The sequence below is a fragment of the Phalaenopsis equestris genome, unplaced genomic scaffold (genome assembly GCF_001263595.1).
Source record: "Phalaenopsis equestris unplaced genomic scaffold, ASM126359v1 Scaffold000147, whole genome shotgun sequence".
NCBI lineage: Eukaryota > Viridiplantae > Streptophyta > Magnoliopsida > Asparagales > Orchidaceae > Phalaenopsis > Phalaenopsis equestris.
This window is the reverse complement of record NW_018164589.1, coordinates 67,486-80,056: the sequence shown is the minus strand read 5'-3', so window position 1 is coordinate 80,056 and position 12,571 is coordinate 67,486. Positions and strand designations below refer to the sequence as shown.

The window sequence follows — 12,571 nt, the reverse complement described above, 5'->3', positions numbered from 1 at the left end:
TAGGACCAAATTGAGGATTTTAGTCTGTCACTCTAAAATCTCCAATTCTACGCCCGATAATTTTATTTCCCTATTTATTTTCACCCAACTTCCAAGGGCTTTGACCTCCATGAATCTTGGATGTAATCTTCACTTTAGTTGTAAAACTCAAAATATTTTAACAAAGCAATTAGTCAGATTGAAATTAAATTAAGATCGAAGTGAAAAGATCATAACAACTTCTTTAACATTTTTAAGGCTCAACCAATTCAAATCACCGCTTCACAAAATCTCAAGACAATGAGAAAGATATAGAAAACTACTCAAAACTGATGGGGAAGATACGATAAAACTTGTAATTTATATATAAAAGCAAGGTCATACAAACTACACTAAGTAAATAACACTTATCTCTAATTCCTCCCCAAGTAAACTCCTCAAAGTTTCCCTGAATCTCTTCCTTTCTTTATAGCACACAGAATTCTTCTTCAAAGCGGCAAAGAGGAAGAAATCTCTCACTTTCCCTCCACTCTTAAATTCTCTCGAAGAATTCCTCACAATCTAACCAAAAAGTAAACTCTCTACACACTACAGGGCTCTTGAACTTTTCTGACCCTCTCTAACCTCCAGAGCCTCTATATTTTCAGCCAAAATCTTCTTTTAAAGTTGTAGAAGAGTTTTCCCAAGAGTTGCCTAAGCATCCCTCGAAAAATCATCCACATTCAATTCACCTGTTGAGATAACCACCGATCTCGCCGTCAGCGGCCTCGAGGGCACCATCGGCGGGGCTTCTCTTATAATTTTTTTCCGGGGCTCGGTCTCGGGAAAATCTCACCGTCGGCGCTGTTGGGCTCGCCGTCGGAGCCCTAGTTCAAATCTTCATACTTTGGTCATTTTTGCTCCAAATTCGCTCCTTTTTACATATTTTTGCTCCAATGACCATAATTCATCATACCTATAACAAAACATCAAAAATACCTTTCTTTAAAGTGCAATATCATCAAAAAGAGAGTAAAGTAGGTATGAAAATCTCAATATAATTTCCTTTGGTCAGTCAGTTACAAAAATTTACCCTTCATTACAAAACTTATTAAAAATCCTCTAGATGAATTTTTTATTATAAGTTTTCCCCCCACAACAAACAAAAAATAAAGTCTCCTAAGTGTAGGGATCAAAGTAGTTGGACATGTATTGGACAAGTCATCGTCTGCACCTGTTCATCCTGGGATTTGCCAAATCTTTTGGTCAGTGTTGTAGGTGTTGAAGCGGTGGAAAAAAAGCATGGTGAATTCATCTAAGTTGGAATACTTCTTGTCAACCATTCCGACATGCACGAATTGGTCAATCATTAATCTCATGCCAAGCTAGAGGTGCTTGGCCTGACGATCAACAAATGTCTATGGTGCCTTCATCATCGCCACCTTTTGAGATAAAGCTTCATTTTCATCCTGAATTGTAGAGAGCCACTCAGACATGTTCTTCAGCACCTCCTCAACTTCAGCCACTTGATCCTTTGTCTCGGTTGCTTCCTCCTCAGCCACCTACGCAAGGTCCTTCACAATATGGACCTTCTTCTCCATCTTATATATTGCCTCCTTGGCATCGACGTATTAAGAAGTTAGATGTTGTGTGAAAGCGAGGCCTAGTAAGCGATAGCAGTTGAACGCCTGACATAGGTCTCGATCGTTGAAATCTTCCAATTTCTTATTTAAAATTTCAAACCAAAGAACGTCTGCAATGGTTGGTGTGCATTTGTTAGAACCTGGGCCTCTATGGTGCCAATCCCTTTACATGTCGATCAAGGTGAAGTTGATTCTTTGGTGACAAAGACTTCATGGGGCTTCAGCTGCAAGTGAATCTTATTTATCTCTTCTCTAGAGGCAAGGGAAATTTAGAGCCTAAGTCACCCATTGAGGCCTTGCCCTTCCTACGACAGCCTTTGACAGAAGCAGTAGGCTCATTCTCTGGTTAAGGATAAACCTGAGCCTCTTCCCCTTTTGATGCCCCTTCATCAATAGATACACTAGGGCAAGGTTGACTGGCCTTACCTCTTGTGGCATGGTCAATGAAGGGGGTAGAGGTTGTCTGTCATTGAGTCATCGAGTTTTCATTGAATTATTAGCCCAAGTATGCTCAACATCATTGCTCGGGTAGCTCAGAGTCTAGCCATCCTCTTCCATAAACCCTCAAAGAACATAAACTAATCAAGGAAGGTTTTCACATAATTAAAATTACCTCCCCATTGTAGGCCCTTTGAATTACTTTAGTATTTTTCGAGACAGAGTGAACATAGTCCGAGCCGGGGATCTTAATGTCAAGGTGGGCAATCTCTTCCTCCTCTTCCCTTACTTCTTTTGCAAACTTGGTACTGACCACCTTATAATGTGGTTTCTTTTGGGTAGGCTACAAGATTTTGTCCATTTTTCTCTTCTCCTTAGCAGCATCTGATGCCACGCAATACTCCGCAGTCATGACTCCAAACATGTATGGGTTCATGACTTTGTTCACAACCACCAAACAGTGTACTGCACCACAGACAACTCCCTCCCTTCAATTGCTTAAGCTAGGTCCCGAATCAGGGGAGGACCTCAATATTTGGTCGACTTGGGAATGAACCAACACAACCACAGACAACTCCCTCCCTTCAATTTCTTAAGCTAGGTCCTGAATCAGGGGAGGCATGAGTTTCATCTTCTTCATCTGGTCGGACGAGGTTGAATCCCTCAATATTTGGTCGACTTGGGAATGAACCAACACTTCTAGTCTTTGATCTTCTTCTCAAGGCCGACCAAGTAGAATTTTTGGGTCGACCAAAAGACCATATAATCATTTATCTCCACTTCGAAGGAGAACATGTAGGAGAAGAGTTCCTATGACCAAAAAAACTCCCTCCATCAGCAGTAGAGCACGTACGACATGATGGCTGCAATCAAATTCGTCTTTATTTGGGTTGGGTTCACGTTGTAGTGGTTCAAGATGGACTGATCTCCTTGTAAAGAGACATCTTAAGACCCCACTGGAATTGGACTCAATGCATTATCTTATCATTACCAAACTCATCGGTCACCCGATCATTCGTGTCGACAGCGTGTAGGTGGATTTCATCATTGAATACATATTCGCAAGTGAGACAACATCGACTGAAGTCAATGTTGAGAGCTCAATCATGGGGAGCATCTCAAGGTGTTTGGACGAATACTTGTTGGCCATTCAAGTGAAAACAAGAGAGGAGAAAAAGAAAAAAATGACTAAATGAAGGAAAAGAGATTGAATGTGCAGAAAAATCCAACCCTTAACCCTCATACATAGGGTGCTAGAGGAAGTTCAAATTTCGCAAAAGAGCCATGCATCGATTTCAAAATTCCAAATCACATTAACAAGAAATTTGAGGGAAAAGTAAATGCATAAATAATTTTTTTATGAGAACTAATAAAAAATAATTCTTCATTCAGATAAAAAGTATTTTATAAGTGGGTCCTCAGTCGCCTCAACCAAGACAAACCCCCAATGAAGAAACTTATGGTACAACACACGCACCCTAAACGTAAGCTTAAACCTATCTACAGTATAGACCTGGCTTGGATTTGTAAAACTGAGCAGATTGCCTAAACTTTGGACAACTCTATTCGAAGAGCTGCTAACTCTGTAGATGCTCCAGTCTGGTTCTCCTTTCAGGGCCTTCTTAAAGAACAATCAGGGTGCTGGCCTCTTTCCCCCTGCTCTACGCCTGGGTTGAGATTCCTTAAGTTGTCACAGAAGCGGGAACTCAACAGACACCTGGCAGATGGGAATTGACGTTCAGGACCACATTAGTTGCATCAATAAACAAACATTAGTACATAAAAGGAAGCTATAATCATATTAGATCATCTCCACATACCCAGGGCTTGATCTAACTCAGACCACCAAAAATAAGGACAACTCAACCAAGTATGAACGAGGCACTCACTTTCTCTCGAAGGTCTGCTTTCGGAACCGTAGCCCCCCCATACACACACTTTTTTCAGGACGCCCACATTCTGCTTTCAAAACCCGGTTGTAGAACCGAATAGATCTGATCTTCGAATAGTGAAGCTCCGTCCTTCCCTTGGTCAGGTTGATCAATCAACTGTTCAACGGCCGCAAAAAGAGCAGGGTTCGGCGCACCAACAGATTTATTGGACGGTTTACCTCCCACTTTTTTCCAAGGAATTTTTAGCGAGTTAGACGATGCAACCTTGTCCTTTGAATGTTCCACCTGCTTCTTTTTGTAAGTGAGTTACTTAACTCGCCTCACGACTCCATTCTCCCAGCCTCTTCATCGCTACGAGTTTCTTTGTGCTCTCGGGTCGGCTCCCTTTGCCCAGTTTCTTAGTTCCAAACTTCTCGCCCTAGAAGCTGCTAACTCCCTCAGGTTCCTTCTTCTCAAGTTCCTTATCAAACTGAAATCACAATGCAAAAGCCTCAAAAACCTTTAACAACATTTCCTAATTAAGGACATCATCGTCCATGAAGTTAGTGTTGCTTGCCATGGAAATGCTCTTGGAGTTCACCAACTGGTAAACATGCTCTCCAGCAAAGTATCAACAAAAGGAGTAACCATGCCATATTTATAAAAGGTTAAGGAAATGAAAATTCAGGGAGTTCAATTATTAAAGTACTGATTACAAAAAAAATGAATATGTCTTTTGCATTAATTTCCCTTTTTCTTATCGCAGCACAAGTTTCGAAAAGTAAAAGAATCAGTAAACTAAATATCTATGTCAAAAATTTATCAATACAAATCTTGAGGAAATTGAACGAACTAAAAACAAAAGTGCAGTCAATAATGGCCCACATAAGGGATATGAAAGGACACATCAATGAAAGACTAAAAAGCCTGACTAACCAATTACAACTCTCTTAGAGTCTGAACCTAAGCTGGTCAAACAAAGGTTGATCAAGTCAAAGATCAAGAATATCGAACCAAGAACACCAGCCTAACTCTCATACCCACATTGTTATTGGCCTCACAAGAACCCCTAAGATTCTCATCAAAATACACCACGAACACTCCAGGTGGATCACCTTTTCAAGGAGTAAGTTGCATGTCAGATAACGGTGATCCACCATCTGCGAGACACCCTAGTCTCATCATAACTGGATGAGTTTTTCATCTATGAATTAACAGTCAACCATCAGATAAACACAATGGATCGGCAGACGAAGCGAACCGAAAAAAGAACTCGTCAACCGAAAGAAAATCAAATCCGAGCGGCTGCCCCAACTCAACAGAGTTAACCGAACGAGTTGCGTTGGCTTAAGTACTATTGATCTCAACCGACCGAGTGATAGAGTAGCCGAGTCATAGGTTTTTTTTTTACCTGAAATATTTTGGAACTCCCTCATAAAAATAGAGGAAAGCATGCAACTATACGATTGATGTCCCTTTGCCTATAAATAAAAGAGTCATTTCTATAGTAAGAGGTTAATCAGTCAGCAATAGAAGAATAAGTTCTTTACTATGCACTCTCTCTTTATTTCTCTCTATTCCTCTCTTTTGTTGTATACTCTATTCATTATGTGCGATCACAAAAAAGAATAAATAATATTTAATATTTTTAATTTAAATATTTATATTAATATCATTTAAATTTTTCATATAACATAAAAAATAGCACTATTTTATTTTATTTCAAACGAAACACACCATTTTTTTCATAAATAAGTGGGATATAATTAAAAATTCAAATTTTAGGTCTTACATCGGTAATCACATAACAATTGAGTCACATGTCTGTAGATCTTCCTCCTTTTTATAAAACTTCGTGGAAAGAGCTGAAGTACTAACCATTTTATTCAATAGTTCAATGGCAAAGGACAAATTGAATTACAACCATACCATTTCCGTTTCCTTCACCTTTATAATCTGTCCAGCAGCCCGATCAATCACCAACTCATTATGGCTAACCTCTTCCGCAAACAAGCTCAGAGTTATGCCACCGCCCGTCCAACTTACCCGCTGGAGCTCTTCCGGTACATCGCCTCGAAATGTCCCGGCCGCCGCCTCGCTTGGGACGCCGGCACCGGCAGCGGCCAAGCTGCCGCCTCCCTCTCCGCGGGCCCGGGCAGGGGCAACGCTGCCGCCTCCCTCTCCTCCATCTTTGACTCCGTCATAGCGACGGACGTCAGCCCAGAGCAACTCTCCCACACCCCATCCCAAATCCCCAACATCCGCTTCATCCTCACCCCTCCCTTCCTCCCCCTCGCCGATCTCCACCGCCTCGTCGCTCCTCCCGCCTCCATCGACCTCATCACAGTCGCACAGGCTCTGCATTGGTTCGATCTCCCTACATTCTTTGCGCAGGCACGATCGATGTTGAGTCCAGGCGGGGTTCTGGCGGCGTGGTGTTACACGAGGGCAGTGATCGACGACGGGAGATCTAGGGCGGATGAGATCTACCGGGAAATTTATGCGGAATCAGGGCCGTATTGGGCAGAGGAAAGGAAGATGGTAGAGGAAGGGTATGTGGGAGTGGAGTTTCCGTTTAGGGCAGTGGAGGGGGAGGAAGGCACGGGGCCTGTTGTGAGGTTTGCGACGGAGAGGGAGATGACGGCGGCAGATTTTTTGGAGTATGTGAGGTCCTGGTCGGCGTATCAGACGGCGAGGGAGAAAGGGGTGGAGCTTTTGACCGACGAGGTTAAGGAAGAGTTGGGAAGAGCGCGGGGAGACGACGGAGAGGAGACCAAACTTGTTAGGTTTCCCATTAGCTTGAGGATTGGGAGGATTTGATAATTTTTTTATGCAAATTTTATGTATTTAGTATTTAATATTTAGAATTATATATTTACTTATATAATTTCCCTTCACATGTTTGATAAGTTGATATTAGGTTTTTTGTAATATTATTTAGAGTTTATAATGTCATATAGTTAAATATAAACATTTAAGTATAAAAAATATGTTGCTTATTATATATTGGGAGTCGAATCTCTCATTAATGTCAATTGTTCTACCATGAGTGTTTCTTGACCCCCTTCCTTTCATATTCCTTGTATCTGACAATTGAAGAGCATGGTTTGGAGTTGCAATAAATGTTTCTAGTGCCACTCTTCCGTTCAACATTTCTTTAAATTTGGCAATGTTTTATAACTTATTATGTTGTTTAAAATTATTATTTACGCTTTATGAAGTATGCAACTTTGTTAGGATTACCTTCAAACCTCTTTCAATGTATAATTGAACCATTATTAGTATGTCATCATCACAATTTATTTTTGACAAGAATCTCGAGATGGCTAGCATGAGTCTTGAAGCATTTTTTTAACAATAAATTTTCAAACTTCAATTAATGATCATACAGAACTCCAATTTCAAAAAAACTTATAATCAAACTAATCGACTTGATAAGACAAACCAAATGCTACAAAAATTGATCAAATCTTAATCAAATCAGACCCATATCAAGGTGTTAAGCCACTTTTGGATGTTTTTTTGTGTCTAATTGGAAAGTTAAATGGATTCTAAATTTGAAAAACTTATAATCAAATCAAGAGTCTCGACAAAACGGGTCCAACGAGCCTAAGATCACTCGATTCTTACATCATCAAGACACTTAAATGTTCATAAAATGGCATTTGATAGTAAGAATCTCTCTCGACAGTCCGATGGAGTGGTGAGGAGTCCATTATTGCTAGATGAGGCGCTCTCAGATCTATAAATAGATTCCTACCTCCTTCAATAAAATGGGCGAGACTTTGAACTGGAAGAAGAGCTGGATGTAGAGCTAGTGCTAGATCGGGAGAACGATGGTGGGGGAATTATTGTATGTCGCCACACACCATAAAAAAATTTGGAAGACTTCTATCTAGATGACCTGACATGACATTACAAAGGAAAAAAAACCACTTAAATGAAGAAAATATTACTGTAAAAATAGGTATGATCACTCGAATGATGAATGTCTTCGGAAGTTTACAGAACTATGGTTTTTTCTCTTAGTATAAGGTTTATTTTAGTTTTTGCTCTCGTTTCTTATAAAGGAAAGCCCCCTTAATTAGTTACATCTCTAGAGCTTTGAGCCCGAGAGAAAACTCTTAATTAATGTAATGGATCAGTTTATCGAAAGATCAAATTTTCATAACTGAATTAGTATAAGTGAGGAAAGCATCCAAGTTGGAAAATTAAGCTCAAAAGAACAGGTCTTACTTGTTCAATGGTTGTATTTCATTGAAAAGGCCCCAATGTGGGGACTCAAATATCCAAGGGACGAGGTCTATCTTAAGAGGGATGGTTGAAGAATTTGGAATAACTTGATAATGCATTTGAACTGTCTAGGTAGAGTCAAAAGATGACCTAAAAATATTTGATTTGACCGACGTAAATGATTGGAACTAAAAAACTAAAGGATAGAGTGAGGTGAGAAGGATTTCTAGATTGTACTGAAAACCTAAATTGTACAAAAGATCATATGGGTGGACTAATCAAGACTTTAGGAAAACGTCTCGGATCAGGATGCCAATGCCTCTCCATCATCTTGGGGACATTGGTATCCATCAACTATAGCCACTATCATAACCAAAAATTTCCCTAGAGTTGTTCTGTTTTTTTCTAGAGAGAACCATCTCGTGAGTGGTTCTCTTTTTTTTTCATTTAATGTATTTTTTTGTTATTCTATTTTTTTGTTAAGGAATAAACATAAAGTGAAATATGGAATGACATGTAAAACAACTTACATTTAGCTCGTACTAGACTTGCATTATAGCTAAGCTGAGGTGAACTAAATTTCCAGCTCAAGTCAACATAGATTGTAGCTCAAATATGATATGGGGCCAGCTCGTTTAGACTTGGGTTTGGGTTTTGTTGACTTGGTTTGACATGGGTTGAGTTTTGTCAGGTTGGGTTGGGGTTTGGGTCAGGTTGAGCTAGGTTTGTGTCAGGTTGAGTTAGGTTTGAGTTGGGTTGGAATAGTTTTGGATCAACTTAGGTCTGGGTTACGTTTAGGGCAAGTTGAATTTAGGTAAGGTTGGGTTAGGTTTGGGTCAAGTTAAGTTAGGTTTTGGTCAATTTGGGTTAAGTCTAGGTCAAGTTGGGTTAGGTTCGGGTCAAGATAGGATTGTGTTAGTTGATAGGTTTGGGTTTGAGTTAGGTTTGGGACAATTTTGGTTAGGTTTGAGTTAGGTTCAAGTCAGGTTGGGTCCGGGTTATGTTTGGCTAGGTTTGGGTCAGTTAGGTTGGGTCCGGGTTATGTTTGGCTAGGTTTGGGTTATGGTTTGGTTGGGTTCAAGTCAACCCGATTAAGACCCAAACCCAAGCCTAATCTAAGGCTCTTGAGTTGGTTTATTCTAAATTTAAACGTAAATTAAACTAAGTAAATTTAAAATAAAGGAAAGGAAAAGGTTTTTTGGAGAGAAGGCTAGTTGGAGGAGGACGTTCGTCGTAGGACTTCTTCCTTCTTCTTCCTCTATCCAAGTAGTTTGAAATGTTTGAGCTCCCTGTCTATGGAAATGATGCCTATATAAAGGCCAGGGAGATGGTGTTAAGGTTGATTGTGGTCTTTGATTGGGTGATGAGTAGATGACCATAATTGTTTCCAAAATTGGAGGTACCACAGAACGAGGCTAGTGAAGCAATGCGGAGATTCTTTTCTGGATCTGTGGATGGAGACCACAGATCATTGGCATGGATTGGGGATGTGGTCAAGCTAGCATCGAGAGTGCTCACATTGAGAAATAATTGGGCATGGTAATGCTCAAACTGGACATGACCACATCAAAAAACATCTGAGCATGATCACGCCTGAACAAAGCACGACCATGCCCAAGAACTTCTAGACATAGATAAGCCTCAACCAGGCATGATCATGTCGGTCTAGGTAGGGTCCATGAGTGTGTATTGAGTCAAATGTTAATTAGTTGACAAAAAATGAGGTCAACAAAGGAGTTAGATCACAATGTGGTTATGGATGGAAGACACGACAAATGCTTTCCGCTCCAACGACCACGAACCACCGTCGATAACCTCTTGTCGGTCGTCATCGACCCTCTTCGGCCCCCATTTGCTAGTTAAACAAAACCCCTGTGAAGTTAGGACATACATTGTGGAGTGATGAAGCATTATACTGAGTAACAACTAATGTCACGAAGTAAGGAAGTACCCCACAGAGTAGTGCATCATCTTGAACATGGAGTAACATTGTCCACATTATATGGTGCAATGACACATCTAGAAGATGGTATAATAACACACCATGCATGCAATGACTTTTTTGTACTACTGAAGTTCTCTCCCCACATGTTTTCACTATGATATACGTGACTAGCCATGGCTAACGTGACTTATAATTCAACCACCTACTAATCCACCTAAAAGTAACTTGTTTTTAATGCATATTTTATACACATTTTATGTACATTTTTTATGATATTGAACTTTAAAGAAAGATATTTTGTATGTTTTTAGTTTCAGGTACTTGGAATGGATATTTAGAGAAAATGAGGGAAAAATAGAGTAAAAATGGATAAATATAGGTGGCGATATATTGCCACTCCTGGCATTAATAGTGCCAGATTCCAGCCAGATGGGTGTTATAGCGGCAAAAACTACCTTTCTAGAAGATCCATCAAATTTGGCCAAATTTTGGAGGGGTGTTTGAAGCAAATTTAGAGACTTCTTGGAACTTCAAAACTTAAATTAGGCGGTAATAGTTAATTAAGGTTTTCTTATTTTGTGTTTAAATGCAAGTTTGAGAGTGTTTTACTGTGTAAAAGTTTGGAGATTGCTTAAACAAAACTCCAGAAGTTTAGTTAGGGAGAATGCATAAGGTATTTTGTGTTTCTGTTTAAGTTTTTATTGTAGGACTTAAATTTCAATGCAAACGTTTTGTTTTTTTTTTTTAATCTCAATGAATTTTGAGTAGTTACGGTTCTTTCTCCTTGCATATGGGAATTAATCTTATGGGATGAGAATGATGTATAGACTTCTTTTTACTCTTAGAAATTGTGATGGTATTTTCACCGAATCTTCATTTACCTTACAAACTGGCCACTTGTGAGGTTAAATGTGAGGTTAAAATCCATTTTAAAATCCATTGAGAAACATAATGACTTGGGAGGGCTATGATTTCACCCAACTAGTGGATATCACATTTTATTCTAGGCAAAGTCATGGAGATCACATAAAGGGGAGTGCAAATTAATAGGGAGATATATTTTGATGGGTGTGAAATTGGTTATTTCTAAAGTGACATACTAGATTATTATTAATTTAACTTAAGGTTTAGTACCCTGACGCTGGGATTCGACCATCATAGAGGTGTAGGCTTAAGGGCATCTAGAGGTGACAGGCTAGATAGTTCTGATGTGGAATAAAGATGTTAAGGAATTGACCTTAGATGTTAAGGAATTGACCTTAAGTTAGTAATTGTTCTCTGCTAGCACCGGGAGGGGGTAAAGAATAAGACACGCTTCTATTTGTCACAATAAATCAATTTTGTCTTAAATCACTTGAATCTTACATAGGTTAAAAAATTCTCTATAAGGGGAAAGGTTTTCCATAATATCCAAACTCGCTATTATCTTTTGTTAAGCTGTTACATTAAGTTGTTACTTTCTTTTTAACTATTTAGTAGTAATTTTTAGTAAGCATATCATTATAAATTTTTTATCTATTTAATTTTTAATTTAAATATAAATTCTATGAGTTGATTTTAAGAGTTACCACTTTCCTCGTTGGATCGATATTGAGGTCTTAAAGGAAAATCTTATACTAATTGAAATGATACGTATACTTGCGTAGTGACAACGACTTTATATATGCTTAAAAATATAAGTATTTAATACTGCTACTAAAAGATTTAATTCTTCAGCAACTGTACCAAAACTTAATAACAGTTATAGATTCGAAAAATATGGATGTATAAAATATTCAATAATTGTAAAGTCACACTTATCAACGCAATTATACGTATCGCTCAATTAATATAGGGATCTAATGGAGTCCTAGATATCGATCCCACAGGGAGTAATATTAGAACTACGAACTAAGATATTAGAAAAGGCAATACTCAATCGCAACAATGGAATTCAATTTGCTTATCTATCACTAATAGGCAATTAAAATAAATATGTAATTTTAATAAATTTTAAATAACTAATTATACTAAAGAGGTTTTCAATGTGATATTCAATGTATAAGAAAGCATCGTTCTCCTTGACAAGAAATTATAGTTAATGAATAAAGTGAATCAGTTCAATTTGTATTGTGCCAAATAGGAGCATACCTATTCCTTACCCTATGGTCCAGGCATAAAGAACATTGACTAATCGTACGCTTGTTTACTGAATCTGCGACTAAGCTGGGAGGATACCGGCTCTCACTTCGGAGCTCCCACGTTGGGCTAACATCTACACTTCAGCACCCAAACGATAGGACCGAATTGGGAATCTTAGTCTGTTACTCTTAAATCTCCAATTCTATGCGTGATAAATTTATTTCCCTATTTATTTGCACCCAACTTCCAAGGGCTTTGACCTCCCCGAATCTTGGATGTAATCTTCACTTTAGTTGTAAAACTCAACATATTTTAACAAATCAATTGACCATATTGAAAGTAAATTAAGATCGAAGTGAAAA

General features: G+C 38.8%; 1 protein-coding gene across 1 annotated transcript; it reads left to right on the top strand.

The window, feature by feature from the left end:
• The first annotated feature begins 5,671 nt into the window (after positions 1-5,671).
• On the top strand, positions 5,672-6,730 carry LOC110021804 (putative methyltransferase DDB_G0268948). Its single transcript, XM_020720459.1, has one exon. It carries the CDS (start codon positions 5,900-5,902, stop codon positions 6,728-6,730), a length of 831 nt encoding a protein of 276 aa, XP_020576118.1. The 5' UTR covers positions 5,672-5,899.
• Positions 6,731-12,571: the final 5,841 nt, after the last annotated feature.

Excerpts from the sequence above, each read along its gene's own strand:
- LOC110021804 (XM_020720459.1), top strand. The coding sequence starts at position 5,900 with ATGGCTAACCTCTTCCGCAAACAAGCTCAGAGTTATGCCACCGCCCGT.